Source organism: Thermochaetoides thermophila (genome assembly GCF_000221225.1).
Source record: "Thermochaetoides thermophila DSM 1495 unplaced genomic scaffold scf7180000011806, whole genome shotgun sequence".
Lineage (NCBI taxonomy): Eukaryota > Fungi > Ascomycota > Sordariomycetes > Sordariales > Chaetomiaceae > Thermochaetoides > Thermochaetoides thermophila.
In genome coordinates, this window is record NW_006383023.1 from 219623 (window position 1) to 234189 (window position 14567).

The 14567-nt window shown below is 51.6% G+C and overlaps 4 protein-coding genes across 4 annotated transcripts; 3 read left to right on the top strand and 1 right to left on the bottom strand.

Annotated features, from left to right (window-relative positions):
- Positions 1-1423: 1423 nt before the first annotated feature.
- On the top strand, positions 1424-2215 carry CTHT_0001080 (uncharacterized protein; the record flags this gene model as incomplete). The annotated part of the gene is made up of 1 exon (XM_006690598.1): positions 1424-2215. One exon carries the CDS (start codon positions 1424-1426, stop codon positions 2213-2215), a length of 792 nt encoding a protein of 263 aa, XP_006690661.1.
- A 2274-nt stretch (positions 2216-4489) lies between these two features.
- On the top strand, positions 4490-4873 carry CTHT_0001090 (uncharacterized protein; the record flags this gene model as incomplete). The annotated part of the gene is made up of 2 exons (XM_006690599.1): positions 4490-4756; positions 4826-4873. 2 exons carry the CDS (start codon positions 4490-4492, stop codon positions 4871-4873), a joined length of 315 nt encoding a protein of 104 aa, XP_006690662.1.
- A 1767-nt stretch (positions 4874-6640) lies between these two features.
- On the bottom strand, positions 6641-7954 carry CTHT_0001100 (uncharacterized protein; the record flags this gene model as incomplete). The annotated part of the gene is made up of 2 exons (XM_006690600.1): positions 6641-7789; positions 7844-7954. 2 exons carry the CDS (start codon positions 7952-7954, stop codon positions 6641-6643), a joined length of 1260 nt encoding a protein of 419 aa, XP_006690663.1.
- A 918-nt stretch (positions 7955-8872) lies between these two features.
- Positions 8873-10588, top strand: CTHT_0001110 (uncharacterized protein; the record flags this gene model as incomplete). The annotated part of the gene is made up of 2 exons (XM_006690601.1): positions 8873-9790; positions 9854-10588. The coding sequence occupies 2 exons, from the start codon at positions 8873-8875 to the stop codon at positions 10586-10588; spliced, it is 1653 nt and encodes a 550-aa protein (XP_006690664.1).
- Between the last annotated feature and the right edge of the window lie 3979 nt (positions 10589-14567).

Consider the following 14567-nt stretch of genomic DNA (forward strand, 5'->3'; position numbering starts at 1 on the left):
GAGCGGACAACAACCTATGAACGTCGCCTCATGAGAATGCTTGCTTTCTCACTCCATCAAATAGTAGTTCACATATTTCAAAGCTACGAGGATGTCCATCCGAAGACTGTGTAGGGAATTTGGAGAGACGGACCACATCCTGGCCTAGTCCCCAGAAATATATCTTTCCCTGATTTTACCTCGAGACATAACCTAATGCATTGCTTCAGTTCAAGCATCTTCTCATCCATCCAACCTCGTGCCCTCGCACAATATATTCCCAACAGAAGCCTAGTTTCAGTCTCTCATACAGTTTCTTTTCGCCCCAGATTCCCCAGCTTCCCCACCCGAAATCCCTTCTCCTGTCACCCTGCTCAAGAAAGATGACCCTCAAACCCCATCCCCCTTACCAATCGTCCTTGGTTCCTCAAACCGACCATACTATGACCCTTGGAACGCTATTACTAAGTTTTTCATCTTCCGCTCACCTTATTCCCGAAGCATAGAACCATTATCTACAGTACTGCAGACGTGGCCTCACCTTCCCTGAGCCCGTGTACTGGCCCGAGCTGGAGGACTGCAGGATTTGCAGACAGCAGAGCATGCGCTGACAGTTTTGGATGGAGTATTATCAGGGAGTTGCGGAAGTGGTGCGGGAGAGGTTCATGCAGGTCAGGAAGGAGAGTTTCTTTGTGGGATTAGTATGTGGAGGATGGGAAGGCATTGGTGTGGGAGTGCTGGGGGGATCAATATACCGGGATCTTGAGAATGCCAGAACAATGGACGAGCGCTGAAGACCTAATAAATGACTACGACCACTCGGAGCCTCCTGGCACTGTTCTTACACATGTTCAGGGCTACAAGCTGGAATGTCAGTCGGACCGCTCGCTATCATTCAACACAGATGAGACCCTTGCTGAACAACGCTCCCGAACCAGCTCCGCCTCGGCTCTGACCCTGCAACCTGCTCCGGCCGGTTAACTTCTCTTATTACCCTTTCCTACCTCGTTCATGACCTATGCAACACCCCAAAAGACATCTTTCCCCACAAGTACGCCACAGTCGGGTGTAACTTTTTGTCTGCCCAAAATATCTCTCTTCCGAGCGCCAACCCGGACACGGAACCCGGGGATGCAAGCACCGAGTAAAGTGGAGGAGTAATTTACACGGGTGTTACCGGTTGTTTGGATCGCGATGGAGGATTGAGTTCCGTGCCTGAGTTTTGCCGCGCCAACGGCAAGTCAAATGTAACAGCGAGGCGGGAGAAGACAAAGTTTGCACCAGGCCACAACCGGGATCGGGGAATGTTTAAGAAGACTGCACGGATAAAGATATAGAGTTTGTCTTGGAAAGAGAATATAAAGCAGACAAAGTCAACATATCCCACTCCACCCATTCACCTCCCTCGTCCCATCCTTCTCCCTTATCCCCGTCCCTAGCTAAGATGCGTCTCCTCACCCTCGCCACCCTCACAGCCCCCGCCCTCGGAGGCAACATCCTCTGGGACGGGCGGTTCAACGACCTGTCCTCCTCACTTGATCTCAACCGCTGGTCGTGGTCTAACCAAGTCGGCCCCTACCAATACTACATCCACGGCTCGTCCCCCGTCACCGCCTACGTTAATCTCTCACCATCCTACAAAAACCCTTTCGACGCCGGCTCCAAGCAGGGCGCCAAGATCACACTCGACCGCACAGCTTACTGGAACGGCCAGAACATGCGTCGCACGGAGTTGATCCCTCAGACGACGGCGCCGATTAATAGGGGGAAGGTCTATTATCACTTTTCATTGATGCGGAAAGATGTGAATGCGCCGGCTACCACGCGGGAGCATCAGATTGCCTTTTTTGAGAGTCATTTTACGGAGCTTAAGTCAGGCTGGTTGTCTGGATCACCTGGGACGGAGGATACCAAGCTGCGGTGGTGTGTGTCGGGGCAGACTCACTGGAGTGTGGAGTGGGAAGCAGATGTGTGGCATAATTTTGCGTATGAGATTGATTTTTCGGCTGGGACGGTCGGGCTCTGGCATAGTGAGAATGGCGAACCGCTGAAGAGGGTTGTTGATCCCGTCCGCACTAGTGCCAGCTCGGATGGGAAGGATTGGCATGTGGGCGTGCTGGAGTTGCCGCGGTCGGGGTATAATGATTTTGATGAGGATTTTTACTTTAGTGGTGTGTATATTGAGAATGGGGAGATTACGACGAGTGTGTCTGGGCCAGGTGAGTCTCCTTATTGATCGACTCCTGTGGTGATGATGTTAAATGATTTAAAACAGATGGAGATGAATAGGACTGACAAAGTGTAGGGTCTGAAGGAGTCGGAACTGGAAATGGAGGAGGGAATAATTCCACAGTGCCTGCGACGACGCTGGTGACGTCTACTACGAGGCTGCCGACTACAACGACAAGTGCTGCGCCGGCTGTGACATCTACGGCGTCGAGTGGAGGGTGCACTGCTGCTCAGTGGGCACAATGCGATGGGATTGGGTTCAATGGCTGCAAAACTTGTGCAGCTGGATTGACGTGCAAATTTTTAAATGACTATTATAGTCAGTGTGTTTGAGAACTAGTCAAACCCGCATAGAAGCTAAGCGGTTTGTCTTTTCTCTAACTGCGCTGTTGCCTTATACGACTTGGAAAACAATGATATATCAAGGGGCTCCTCAATGCTCGGCCTTTCTGGAGTTGATATCTCCTTGACATAGAAATATGAGAATAACCAATAAATTCTCAAACGGCATTCCCAAGACTCCTCGCAAGCTCCTTTTCTGTCACAAGGACACGGCAGTCCAAGGAAAGGGGTATCCTCGACTGCAACACAAGGGACACCAGATATAGAATGATTGTGAACAACACAATTACATCGTTGATTCCAGAAGATATATGGAGCAACACGACCGAATGGGCCAGATGGCCGAGGCAGGAGGACGAGACCCCTGAAAAACCTGGGAGAGCGAGAGACTCACAAGGGCAAGAGGATTCCATAAAGGAAGCTGCCCGGATACGATGAAGGACTTCTCTTGGTTCATCCTCTCCCTAATACAAAAACACTGAGAACCAAGAACGACTATTACACGTATTAATTGACATCGTCGTGCACCCTGCATCAGTAGTGGCTATCATCTAACCCATTTGACCCATTGCCGATTCCTGCCTTCACCAGACCAAGTCCCCCGTTACAGCATCGGCCTTCCCCCTCGACCTCCCACAGAGACGCCGGGTGCCCCCCCCTCAGACATCAGGGGATGGTGGCAATCTGATAAACCCCTCTCTGTCCGCTAGGACGGGCACACATCCAAGCCCTTCCTCGAGAGGTTCTCCCGAAAGTGCCTTGCCCGCTAGCTCGCGGAGGTCTCAGACAACGGCGATTGTCTGGAGTACCACGTGCGGTTCAACCACCCCTAAGAGGCAAACAAGGAGTGCCCATGTGGTCGGGTGGTGTCCAGAGGTTATTTCTTCTCATGCCCCCTCGGTTTTGAAGGGAAACCGCATATCTAGGGGCCCCGAGACTGGAACCCAGGATCCGGTTACAAATATCTTCACCCACGACAGGATTCTTTCTGCTCTAGGTATCGTGCTAATTGAGCTCTGCCTTGGGAAACAATGGAGGAAATCTAGGCAGATAAGCGACGACACAACGGCGATGGGCACAGTGATCAGGTGACTCCGTTGACCGATGAAACATCATTTTATCAGCTTGCCAATCAACTGACAGACAAGGTATACTACGAGGTAGGTATAACGTATGGCTGCTGCATAACGCTGTCCATGATGCAAGTTTCCTGGGATGGAAACTATCAAGTCATTAGTGTTTGAGAGTTTTTGGAGAAGCTCTTCGATGGCATTGTCGCTCCTTTTTCTACCGCGTGGAAGAAGCAAGATGAATCAAAACGAGAAACAAGTCTGAGATGAATAGCCGTACATGTACCGGGAGGAAATTTCCACTTTCCATGTCGGCTCGGATTGCAGTCCTTCGTACTCAGGCATTAGGATGGGAGGAAACGGTTGTACTGGTCAGAAACACGATTAAACGCTATGCTCTTGAAGTCAAAGGGAATTCCTCTTACGAAGTTGCCTTTTCATGCAACTTGAACCTGCGACTGAACAAGCCAGATGCACTACTATGACAAAGAAGTTGAGTAAGCGCCCGGATCATCTCAACAGGGGCAGCCAAGTCGGAACCCAGTCAGCACTAGCAGTTTTCAACCCCAATATTGCCTCTTATCTCACCACAAAGTTACAAATATGACGAATGTGCTTGGGATGTTCATCACATGGTCAGCTGGGGCTTACTAAGTCCCCTCAACCATCACCAGGCTTGGCGAAACTCTCAAGTATGATTGCTTTAACCGAACCTGACTATTTGCCGCTTACAAGCGATCAACGAGTAAAGAACTACCCACACTCCGGGTTATAAGTCAGGATGAACGTCCATGCTCTTGATAACCTCATCAGTTCATGCATCATTCTCATAAAGCATTCCAAGCGACCTCGACAACACTTCCATCACAATGCATCTTATCAAACCCATCATTACGCTTACAGCCCTCCTCGTCAGCGTCAACGCCCTCCCAACTGCCTCTAACCCCCTTCTCGAACCTGGGTTACACCAGCTCGAGGCCCGCCAGGACCCTCTAGTCGGCACTTGCACGGTCGACCCCAACGTCTGTCTCATTCCATTCGAGAACTCAACTCTGACAGTGACGTGTGGGCTTCGCTTTGTGTTTGGCGGCCCGATCCAGATTGATGAGAGTAGAAGGTGCAAAGCTGATGGGAACGTATGTGTTACGTAACTGATTGTCTTCGGTATGGCGAGAGATTTGACTGACTGAATTGGTTTGGGACAGCCGTGCTCGTTTTCGGGGGTGATTTTGGCTAGTGCGAATTGTACCTGAGAAGATGGCGGAATGCCGGGACTCAGGCTGGGAAATGAGGTTAAATGGTTAGGGTATCTTCCAGTGAAAGAGAAGAGATCGTGGTTTGGAACATCGGAACCAGACAAGATAGGATTAACAAGTAGAAATACACCGCGGCTAACAGGATGAACTGCCGGAAGTGTTTGCTATCTCTCTCTCTAGTTCTCGGAAAACTTGGGGGATCAGTAGGCAATGCTCGACACTCAGGAGACTCGAGACCCGTGCGCGGTGGTTGCTCGAGTCAAGTTTGACAGAGTAAGGGACGATAAAAGCCTTGAATAACAGAGACGTATATCTATATACCGAACTGGGACCAAGCAAGATGCACAACTTGACACTTAGATTCTTTATGTTGGTCAAACTTGTATAACACCGCTCCCATGTACATCTCTGTGTATCCTAAACTGGATCCACCGCGGGACGGGCCGCTATGGTGACACAGAGAGGATCCACTTACGACATAATATATGAGCAAACTTGCCCTTCAAACTGTTTCAACAGCTCATCGTACTCCTTATCAGCAACCATCTTGCAAACAAGTCCTCAGAAGTTTTGCACCAGAATTGGACCAAAGCCCTGTCCGCACTGGCAGGCAGTGTCTTCCCGAGGATATTGTTTTCAACAAGGTTGTACCTGACATTAAACAAAGTCAGGCGATGCCAAAACCAGATGCCTTTGAACCCCCACATCTCCTCCGTAACCTCTAAAAGCACAACCGCTTTCTCCTTATCCCTAATACTTTCTTTCCTCTTGTTCACTGAGAGCAGCTATATGCTCCTGACGAACCTTGTTGGGTGAGGTACGTAGTCTGAATGGATCCGGCTGGGATCTGGTTGGGATCTGGTTGGATGCTTAGGTCCCCAATTGATTGTTTGCTTCTCTTCATGGGAGACACAGTAGTAATCAAGGTGTGTAAACTGGAATATAAGCTGTCAGTATAACAGTTGTCTATCATAATGCAACGTATATCTATTATGGCTAACTCACCTGCCGCCAATTAGAGAACCAAAAGCCGTAGAGACGAGGGATGGGAATATCATCAACTACGTCTCTTTGAAAAGAAACATACGCACCAACCTCGGGTGCTTAACTTTCTTCCATGGTCACAGGACTATGCTCCTCAGCGCATTTGTGTGGAATACAGCAGCGAAAAAACCGCTTTCTTCTGAATACCAGCCATCGTGACATCCACGCACACAGGTTAAACCCGCCTTTTTATGCATATTCGCGGTTTCAGCACGTTGCATTGGTCTTGTTCACTCAGGCCGAGATGTAAACAGACCAGGTTCCGTATCTTCTCGCACTTCTGCCATAGATCCTGCTTCAATCTCTGCGCCCACTCACGGCATTTCAGTAGGCTAAAGAGATTGACGTTCTCTTCGACTGCCTCCTCGTACGTCAGCAGGCGACCTTCAAAATCTCGCCGTACCCGGATTGCCATGAAGTTGTATCGACAGGTGTTGTTCAGTCTAGCTGGGCTGTTAACTGCTGAAAACGCAAAACACTGTCTTGTGTCCTTATTCTGGGACTCCATTATCCTAGGGTATCTCTGGGTATTGTTATGTACGAAAATCTCTTCATCCAATGTACCCGTCTATCTCACAAAGCTCAAACGCTGATCACCCATGTGTTATACCATCCGGAAAAAAACGCCAAATGACCCAATAACGAAACGAATCTCCCTCATTGCCTCCAAAACTCAACCCTCCCCACCGAGATCAACATCCGAATTCAGCCCGAACCTGACTAATCTCCTTTCTGTGCTCCGTCCCCCTCAACTGACCGTCGGCACACAGGGCACGTATTGTGCAACGCCAGCCACTGCCCAATGCACTGCCCATGAAAGACATGCCGGCACGGCAGCACCGCAACCTCCTCTCCCAGCCGCATCTCCTCCACACACACAACGCACGTCACCCCCTCCTCTTTTGTCTCATCCCCTGTCTCAAGACCAAGCAACTCCTTCTCCAGCTTCCTTGGCCTGAGGCACCTCTCAAGCGCCGCCTCGCTCGCAGGTGGCGCGCCGCCGATAGGGGCAGGCTGCAGCTGCGCAGCCAGGACCTGGGCTTCCTCGACGAGGCGGGCCAGGATGCGGTGCAGCGCCGCAGGCGTGGTGGGCTCGTCGCCGCGAAGGATGGCACCCTCCTCGGGGGTGAGTGGGGTCCGCGTGAGGAGGGAGAGGGCCAGGATGAGGGAGAGCACTTGGCGGGGAGGGGATGAATGGGGTTCGGTGTCGTCATGGGCGGGTGTGTGGGGATCGGCGGTGGGAGTTTCGTCTGAAGTTGGCTGCGCGGTTGGGATGAATTGCCTGTGCGCAGCCGTCGTGCTAGTTGTGGTGATTCCGGGAGTTGAGGGGGTTGGGGGAGCCGGGGCTTCTGTTCTATCGCCGGGTTGGGTCTGCCTCGACGCAGATGTAACAGAGTCTGTTTCTGCTATTGGTGATTCCGTTGGATGTGCGAACGCGCCTTGCCCAGATGCGACAGAATTTGGTGGCGACGGCAATGTCAGTGTTGCCAACAGATAGGAGACCGACGACAGAGGGGAGCTGCTGTCGCTGGGTGACGTGGGCAATAATGTTGTCGGGGATTGGGCGGCGTAGAAGGTCACCAGGACGCCCAGCGGCACCGTGAAGATGATGCGCTGCCCGGTACCTGTGCTCGATGTCCCAGTCCCTCCCTGACCTGTGCCCGGTGTCCCAGTCTCTCCCTGACCTGTGCCCGGTGTCCCAGTCCCTCCCTGCCCTGCTGCGCCAGTTGGGCTCTGCGCCGGCTGCGCGTTCGTATCGTGGCCGGGGCCTGCTGCCGAATCGGCAGCGGGCCGAGCATCGGGGCTCTGCGGCGGGTTTGAACTTTGGCCCCGGCGATGGAACTGGCGGGGGTCGTTGTCGGGCGTAATCTGGAACATGTTAGCCTTTGCAATGAGATGAAGATGATAGCAGATAAGACATACGAGCTCGGTGCACAAGCTCCTGCAAGTAGGACATTGGGTACTGTCGTCTATGCGCTGCCACTCATTGTGGCAGCTGTGACAGTACCAGTCGAGGTGCGTGTCGTTGGGCATGTGAAACGTCTAAGAGCTCGGAGCGAAGATGTCACGAATTTTAAATAAAACAGTTGAAAACTGTACGATCAGATCACAGAAAGATCGAGTCGAAGACAATCGCCTTGTCTGCTCCTATATCAGTGTTTGGCTGGCTGGCTGATTTGGATGCTGGGTGATTAGGCACAATCAGCATGCTCAATCATGATCTTCCGTTGTTGCTGTTGTTTCGGTAACCTCAAGAATCCAATTATTTGGAATGCGATACTTGGTTGGTGAAAAATAGGAATGAGAGGGAAAACACGGTGCAGTGCGCGCTAGAGTGATTAAGTTATTGGGCGTGGGAGGAGGTCGATGTCAAGGCACCTGCACAGCGATGGCGTGCCGAAAACAACTGGCGATGATGTTGTCATATGCTGCCCCACTGGAACTTCTGGAAGCTCCCATTAGCTTCTCCAATAAGCGGCCGGACTAGTCACCCAAGACAAAGAGCAGGAAGTAAGCCATTATCGTTCTGCTGATTCGTCGAGGTGCTTGCTCGCTTCATGGTTGCCAACGTCGGAGTTGCTGCAACAGCGTCGATCAGCCGTCTTGGCTTCAGCCCGGCATCCCTGTTACGATCGTCCCAAAAATGTGGTGGATGGTTTTGGGATCGGCTGGCGCCAGGGATGCAGTTCTGCCATATCGCGTGGCGATGACGTTGCGCCGTTGTAGCACCGCAGATACAAAGCACGTCCTGATGTTTAGGCCCTTGCTCAGCACTTGGTGTCTCACAGTTTTCGCACTGTACTATACCGTAGCCGATAACTGTATATTGTCGGATTCTGATTGCGAAACTGCACCGAAATTCGCCGTCCATTTACCTTATGGCATGCCCTCCTCCATCGCAGACATCGATGTAGCTCGCTGTTCTAGCCAATTGTTTAGCAAGCCAACGTAATGGCTATCGCTCCCTTCCGATGTGCGCGCTGCGGCCACGTGCTGCGCTCCCGAGCCTTGCCTGTTTCCTCAGCCCCTCAATCGCTCCGTAACTTTTCACAATCTTCCCCTTGGCATGACCCCTCCAACGAGTCTTCCTCATCCCAGTCCTCCAAACCAGATGAGAATCCCACAGGGAAAACCGAGTCGCAAGCTATATCGAAAGATACTCAACCCAAAACTTCCGATCCCCCCGACCCCGAACCCGGCGCAATGACCCGCCTCCTCGAACAAGCAACCGAAGACGCCCTTTTCTTCGGCGGCCGGGCCGGCCGCCGCGCCATCGAAGAAGCCGGCTTCAGCGACGAGCTCAAAGCCAAGCTCCTTGAAAAGGTCGCCGCAGCCTCCTTCAACGCCGAGCACTCTGCCGCGCTGACGCAAGCCGGCCTGGGCTCCTCCAAGATCCCTTCCTCAGCAGGACAGGGCACGCGCGCCACGGCGACGAGCAAGCCCTGGACGGGGGAGGAAGAGATGGGGGATGCGGTGTTGAGGATGTTAGATGATGCTAGGAAACCGTTGAGCGCGGAATTGAGGGGAAAGGCTGCGCCGCCGCCACCGGTGGATATGAGGATACGGGGGGCGGGGAACGTGAGTCCTGGGTTAAGGGCTGCCAACGCGAGGGAAAGGGCACAGGCTTATGCGAGTATGGGGATGGGGAAGGACACAGGCCTGACGGAGGATGAGAAGGAGGCGTTGAAGAGGGAGTTTAGAGAGAGGTTTAGTCCGGGGTATAGGGCGCTGCCGAACTCGATCTCGGGTTTGGCAGCGCTGGCGAATGAAAGGATTGAAGATGCGATGGCGAGGGGTCAATTTAAAAATATTCCACGTGGACCGGGGGTTGAGAGAGATACGCGGGCGGATAACCCTTTTATTGATACTGTGAGTGGCCTTCATAGAGTGAAATATGAACAAACTTCATTGTCTAATCACTCGCACAACCAGACTGAGTACATCATGAACAAGATGATCAAACGGCAAGACCTCGTTCCCCCCTGGATCGACAAACAACAGGAACTTGTCCGCGCTGCCGAGGACTTCCGCAAGCGCATCCGCACCGAATGGAAGCGCCACGCCATCCGCCTAATAACGAGCCGCGGCGGCAGCTTAGAAGACAAAATTTCCCGCGCAAAAGCCTATGCCCGTGCCGAAGAGCTGCACAACCCCTCCCGCCGCAAAATCGACCAGATATCTGTCCCCTCTAACACGACGGATGACAGCCTCAAGCTGCATCAATCTGCTTCTAGTAGCTCTGCCTCTCAACCATCCTCATCAACTGACGATGCAGCTACTGCCCTGAGACCCCTGCGTGACCCCCAATGGGAGCGCTCCCAACGCTCCTACATGGAGCTCACCATCACTCATCTCAATTCGCTCACACGTTCTTATAACCTCATGGCTCCTGAGCTTGCAAAGAAGCCATATTTCTCCCTCGAGCGTGAGCTCAGTGGATGTTATGCTGATGTAGCGCCTCTCTTGGCAGACGAGATTCGGACGCAGGCGTTGAGACCGAAGGAGAGTTCTGGAGGATTTGGAGGGGGCGGTGGGGGGTTGTTGGGGCTTTTTGGAGGTGGGGGAGGACTGAGTGGGACTGGTGGAGGAGGAGTTACGGGTGAGGAGGGGAAGGAGAAGCAGTATGGGCTCAGGGAGTTGTGGAGGGATCTGTGGAAGAAAGGGTAAGTGAAGATGTGGAAAAGACAGGGTCGTGGGAGGTGGGATGCATTTGAGAAGTTGGGAACTCTGCTCTGAGGAAATGGCTTACACTTGACCACGAGGTTGTGCCACACTGGGCTTTGCCAATGGCCATACCCCAAACCTGTGCACAACCCGAGTACGAACCGACTAGAATAAGCGCAGAAACGGGAAGGTTCGGACTTTCTCTAGTATTTCCCTCGCTTCCTGTGTACTGTGTTGAATCTCAGAGGTTTTTGTTGTGTGGAGTAAGTGGTACGGATGTTGCAAGGTAAAGGAGACAAAAAAAAAAAAACAAGGCGATCATTTTGATAAGATCATGCAACGGGTGACGCGTTCTAAGGCACAGTGGCTGCTATCAGTTCTAGATCATTAATGCTTACCCTTGCTGTAATACTGAGAAACTAGCAAGGAAATGCAAGCTAAAATGCGAAGACAAACGTCAAATTGAGAACATACAGACTGAAACTAAATCCATGAAAAGCACGGACAGGAGGGCTCACAACCTGGAGTGGAAACAATACACACTGTGTGTTTAAGTGAGGACATCACCCAAGCGATGATAGCTTAATATCACATAAGCAGCGATAGCTTAGTACATATCCTCAGAAACAAAGAATGAGAACATAGAGATGCGTTTCAAGTGAAACTGGCAGAAGGACACTAATTGGAAAACGGTGTGATAGGGAAGTGATAGAGATAGGGGGAAAAAAAAGCAAAGACTAGCAATGGTGACCTGCTGACCAGTGCCAACCTACCACTTCACCGTACTATACCATCCGTCTTGCGCAACATTACCTCAGCCTCTGCAGCATTGGCAGCCCCGGGGTTAGCAACCTGACCCACAAAGCCAGCTGTCCCATTCATTGTGACATAAGGGTACCAGTCAGGGATTGTCGTTGCAGCAGCAGCGACAGCAGGGGATGGTGTGCCCTGTGTGGTTGTTCTAGCAGGGAATGCTGCTGATGCTGTGGCCGCAGTCATCCAGTGGCCTTGTGTCGGGAACGCGACACATTGGTAGGGTTCTGAGGAATAGATATTCTCAGGCGTAGGGAGGGACCCGGAAAACTGATGCCGGGGTGTAGGAAATGTTGGGTTGGAACTGACAGCAAGCTGGAACCCACTCTGTGGGGGCATGGGATTGGAATTTGCTTGATCATTGTAGTTGAGACCGAGGGTGGCTTGTTGGTATGTAGCTTGAGATTGCACATTGATGGACGAGTATGGCCCTTGTTACAGCTCAAGTGATTGAGATTCTGGTGGTTGAGAGCCCAGGTGAGGTCGATGCGAGCTCGTGCTTGTCGCAGCTGCGGTTCCAGTGGTCTTTGATCGTTTATTGGTGCCAAGAGGCTTTCCTGATGATGGATGTGTGGAAGAACCACCAACCAAAGATGTGTGGTTTTGGCTTGATGAAGAAAGCTCATAATCATCCCGGATGCTGACGTAAGTTCTGAAGGCTGTTCGAGCTATCCCTTGGAGTCTCTCGCATGTTGCATCATCCAAACCCAGCACGTCACCTTGTTGTCTTTTGTAATTCATGATGTCCGTAAAGAGGCTGGTGAAACTCATTTCTCCATGTTTCGGTATGTTATCGAACTGTAACACACCTTTGTTCCCTGGGACAATCAGCTACCAGGCCAAAAAAAAAATAGTGGCAAGAACAATGGAAGAATGGTTACTCACAAGGATCTTTGGGCCGTGGGACATCGGGAAAGAGGATATCCCAGATCTCATTCCACCTGTCGACTGAGTGGACGCTCCCCTGATTCCGTTTACGACTTTTCTTCTCAATCTGAGCCCACATCACCGGATCGACGATCTCAATGTTAGAGGAACGGAGCTCACATGGTTCTTGTTGCTCCTGATGTTCTCGCAGCTTCTTTAGGGCTTGGGCACGATCGCTCTTAGCCAGTGAACTAAACACTTGTTTGCATCGCTCGGATGGGAGAATGAACCCGTTGTAGGTGTTCTCTAGTTCCCTGTTAGTACACAAGCCCCACGCTAACAGGCGCGATGAGGGCAGGGTTCCGGGACCCCTCAGCAAAAGGGTTGAAATGAGATCATACTTGAGTCTATGAATTGAGGGGAACCCAGGGCTTGAGCAGATCCTGTACTTCGATCTCTTTTGTCCTTAACACACCCACCTCCGCCATAACAGAATGGATCCTTTTTATTGAATGGACAGGCCAGCATCACCCCGGTGTTCGTCTGAGGATCAGATTGCGCCTTGTTATCCATATCATCCGGGTCTTCGTCCTCATGATCGCCGTTGTCTTCAGGCAACTCCTCATGTTCTCCATCGCCCTCTTCATCGGAAGTATTCCGCTTCCGTTTTCGAGATGTGTCTTGATCACGATCGGCATCTTGTTCAGTGGGCGTTTCACCTGCAGGCGTGTTTTCTGGGCTCCCTTGGGGGGCCGCTGTGTACACCGTTCAGCAGCATCCTTGCCATCACTGCTGGATGCACAGGGGATGTGGTGGCCGACACATGTGACGATTGTGCTTGCTGTTGAGGAACGGTAAGAAAAAAAACACTAAAGCGCGAACGATCGCTATCAGTTTGGGTGATCAAGGAAGGACCAGGACTAGACGATCGGCTTGTGGCTGCGCTGCACGGTTTTTCTTTTCTAAGCAATCTAACTTCAGGTGGTAATGCTGGCTGCGACCAATCCCCAACTTGGCCGTTCTCAGCGGCAGCATAAGTCACAGGAGCCCGCAGAAACTCCATGATGAACAACGAGGTGAGAGTGGTACGTGAGGTAAAAGTGATAGCAGATAGGCTAAGAATGAGTGATACCTGGAGCTGCTGGACAAAATCCATCCTGAGACGACAGTCAGGGCCACGAGGAGAGAATTGCTCTCCTTCATATACTAGGCTAATGCCCGAGATCCCAGGCTGATGGAGAGTTGAGGTTGAACCAAAGGTGATTAGATGAAAAACAAACCACCGAGGGTTTTACCTCTCGACAATATGATAAGGTGTCCCGGCTGATTGCTACCCGAGGGAAAGTCGTTTCTCCGAGTCACGAAATAGTCGCTCGCCATTGCGAGGCATCGCAATTGCGCTTAGTGATACACTCAACTGAGAAATCCTCATTTCTGTTGCGAGGTTTTCAAATGATATTGGCCAAGTTATTCGTCCCCCAGAATGATCTGATGAGTCGATTGGAGTGGCTCGCATATGACATGCATGTCTCATGTGTCGGCGAGTGGATACTGAACCTGAGAAGCAAGCCTTGCGTACCCGCGCAAGTGCGCAACAGCAAGAGGTAGGCAGGCTAGGCTCTCGCCGCACTTGGGCATCTTGGACATTGAATTCTTGATTGAACTCGGTGAGCCAATCAGCCTTATGATCAGATGACCGATAGTAAGAAAGAGACGGTTAGAAGGAAACAGCAAAAGTGAGCTCAACGTCAGTGACGTGGCTTTACTCCTAGACAATTTTGTAAGAATAGCATGGCCGAACTGCTTTAAATACTGGGCGGCCAAGGGACACAGAAGAGACGAAGCTGGGCAAGATTGGAATGGGAAGGAAAGAATAACCTGGAAGCTGGGATATCCTTCGCATGCTGTTTTGAGATTGAGCAATGAAATGCTCAAAGGATGTCAAGGAAACCAAAACTCTAGGCACTGCCGCTCAGAGTTCTGTGGATTGCCGGAAAATGCGTTTTTAGGTAAGCGAAGAAGTGATGGGCTTCGTCTGAGCTTACTGTGAGGCGCGCGACGGCGCGTATACACGCCCAGCATATATACGCAGAATCCAACGACATCAACTAGCGAGAGAAAGCAACGAGGAGTTAGCGTTTACCAGATACACAGGGCTCTGTAGGTGCTTATACATACTTGAGTCCTGGAGGGAGGATCAAGTGGTTGATAGCAGATGGGCATGTGGGCAGTCGAGCCATTCATTCTGCGAGAGATCTGGGGTCGCTTAGCTCCTCAGATTGATTGGGAAGTTCTCGCTGAT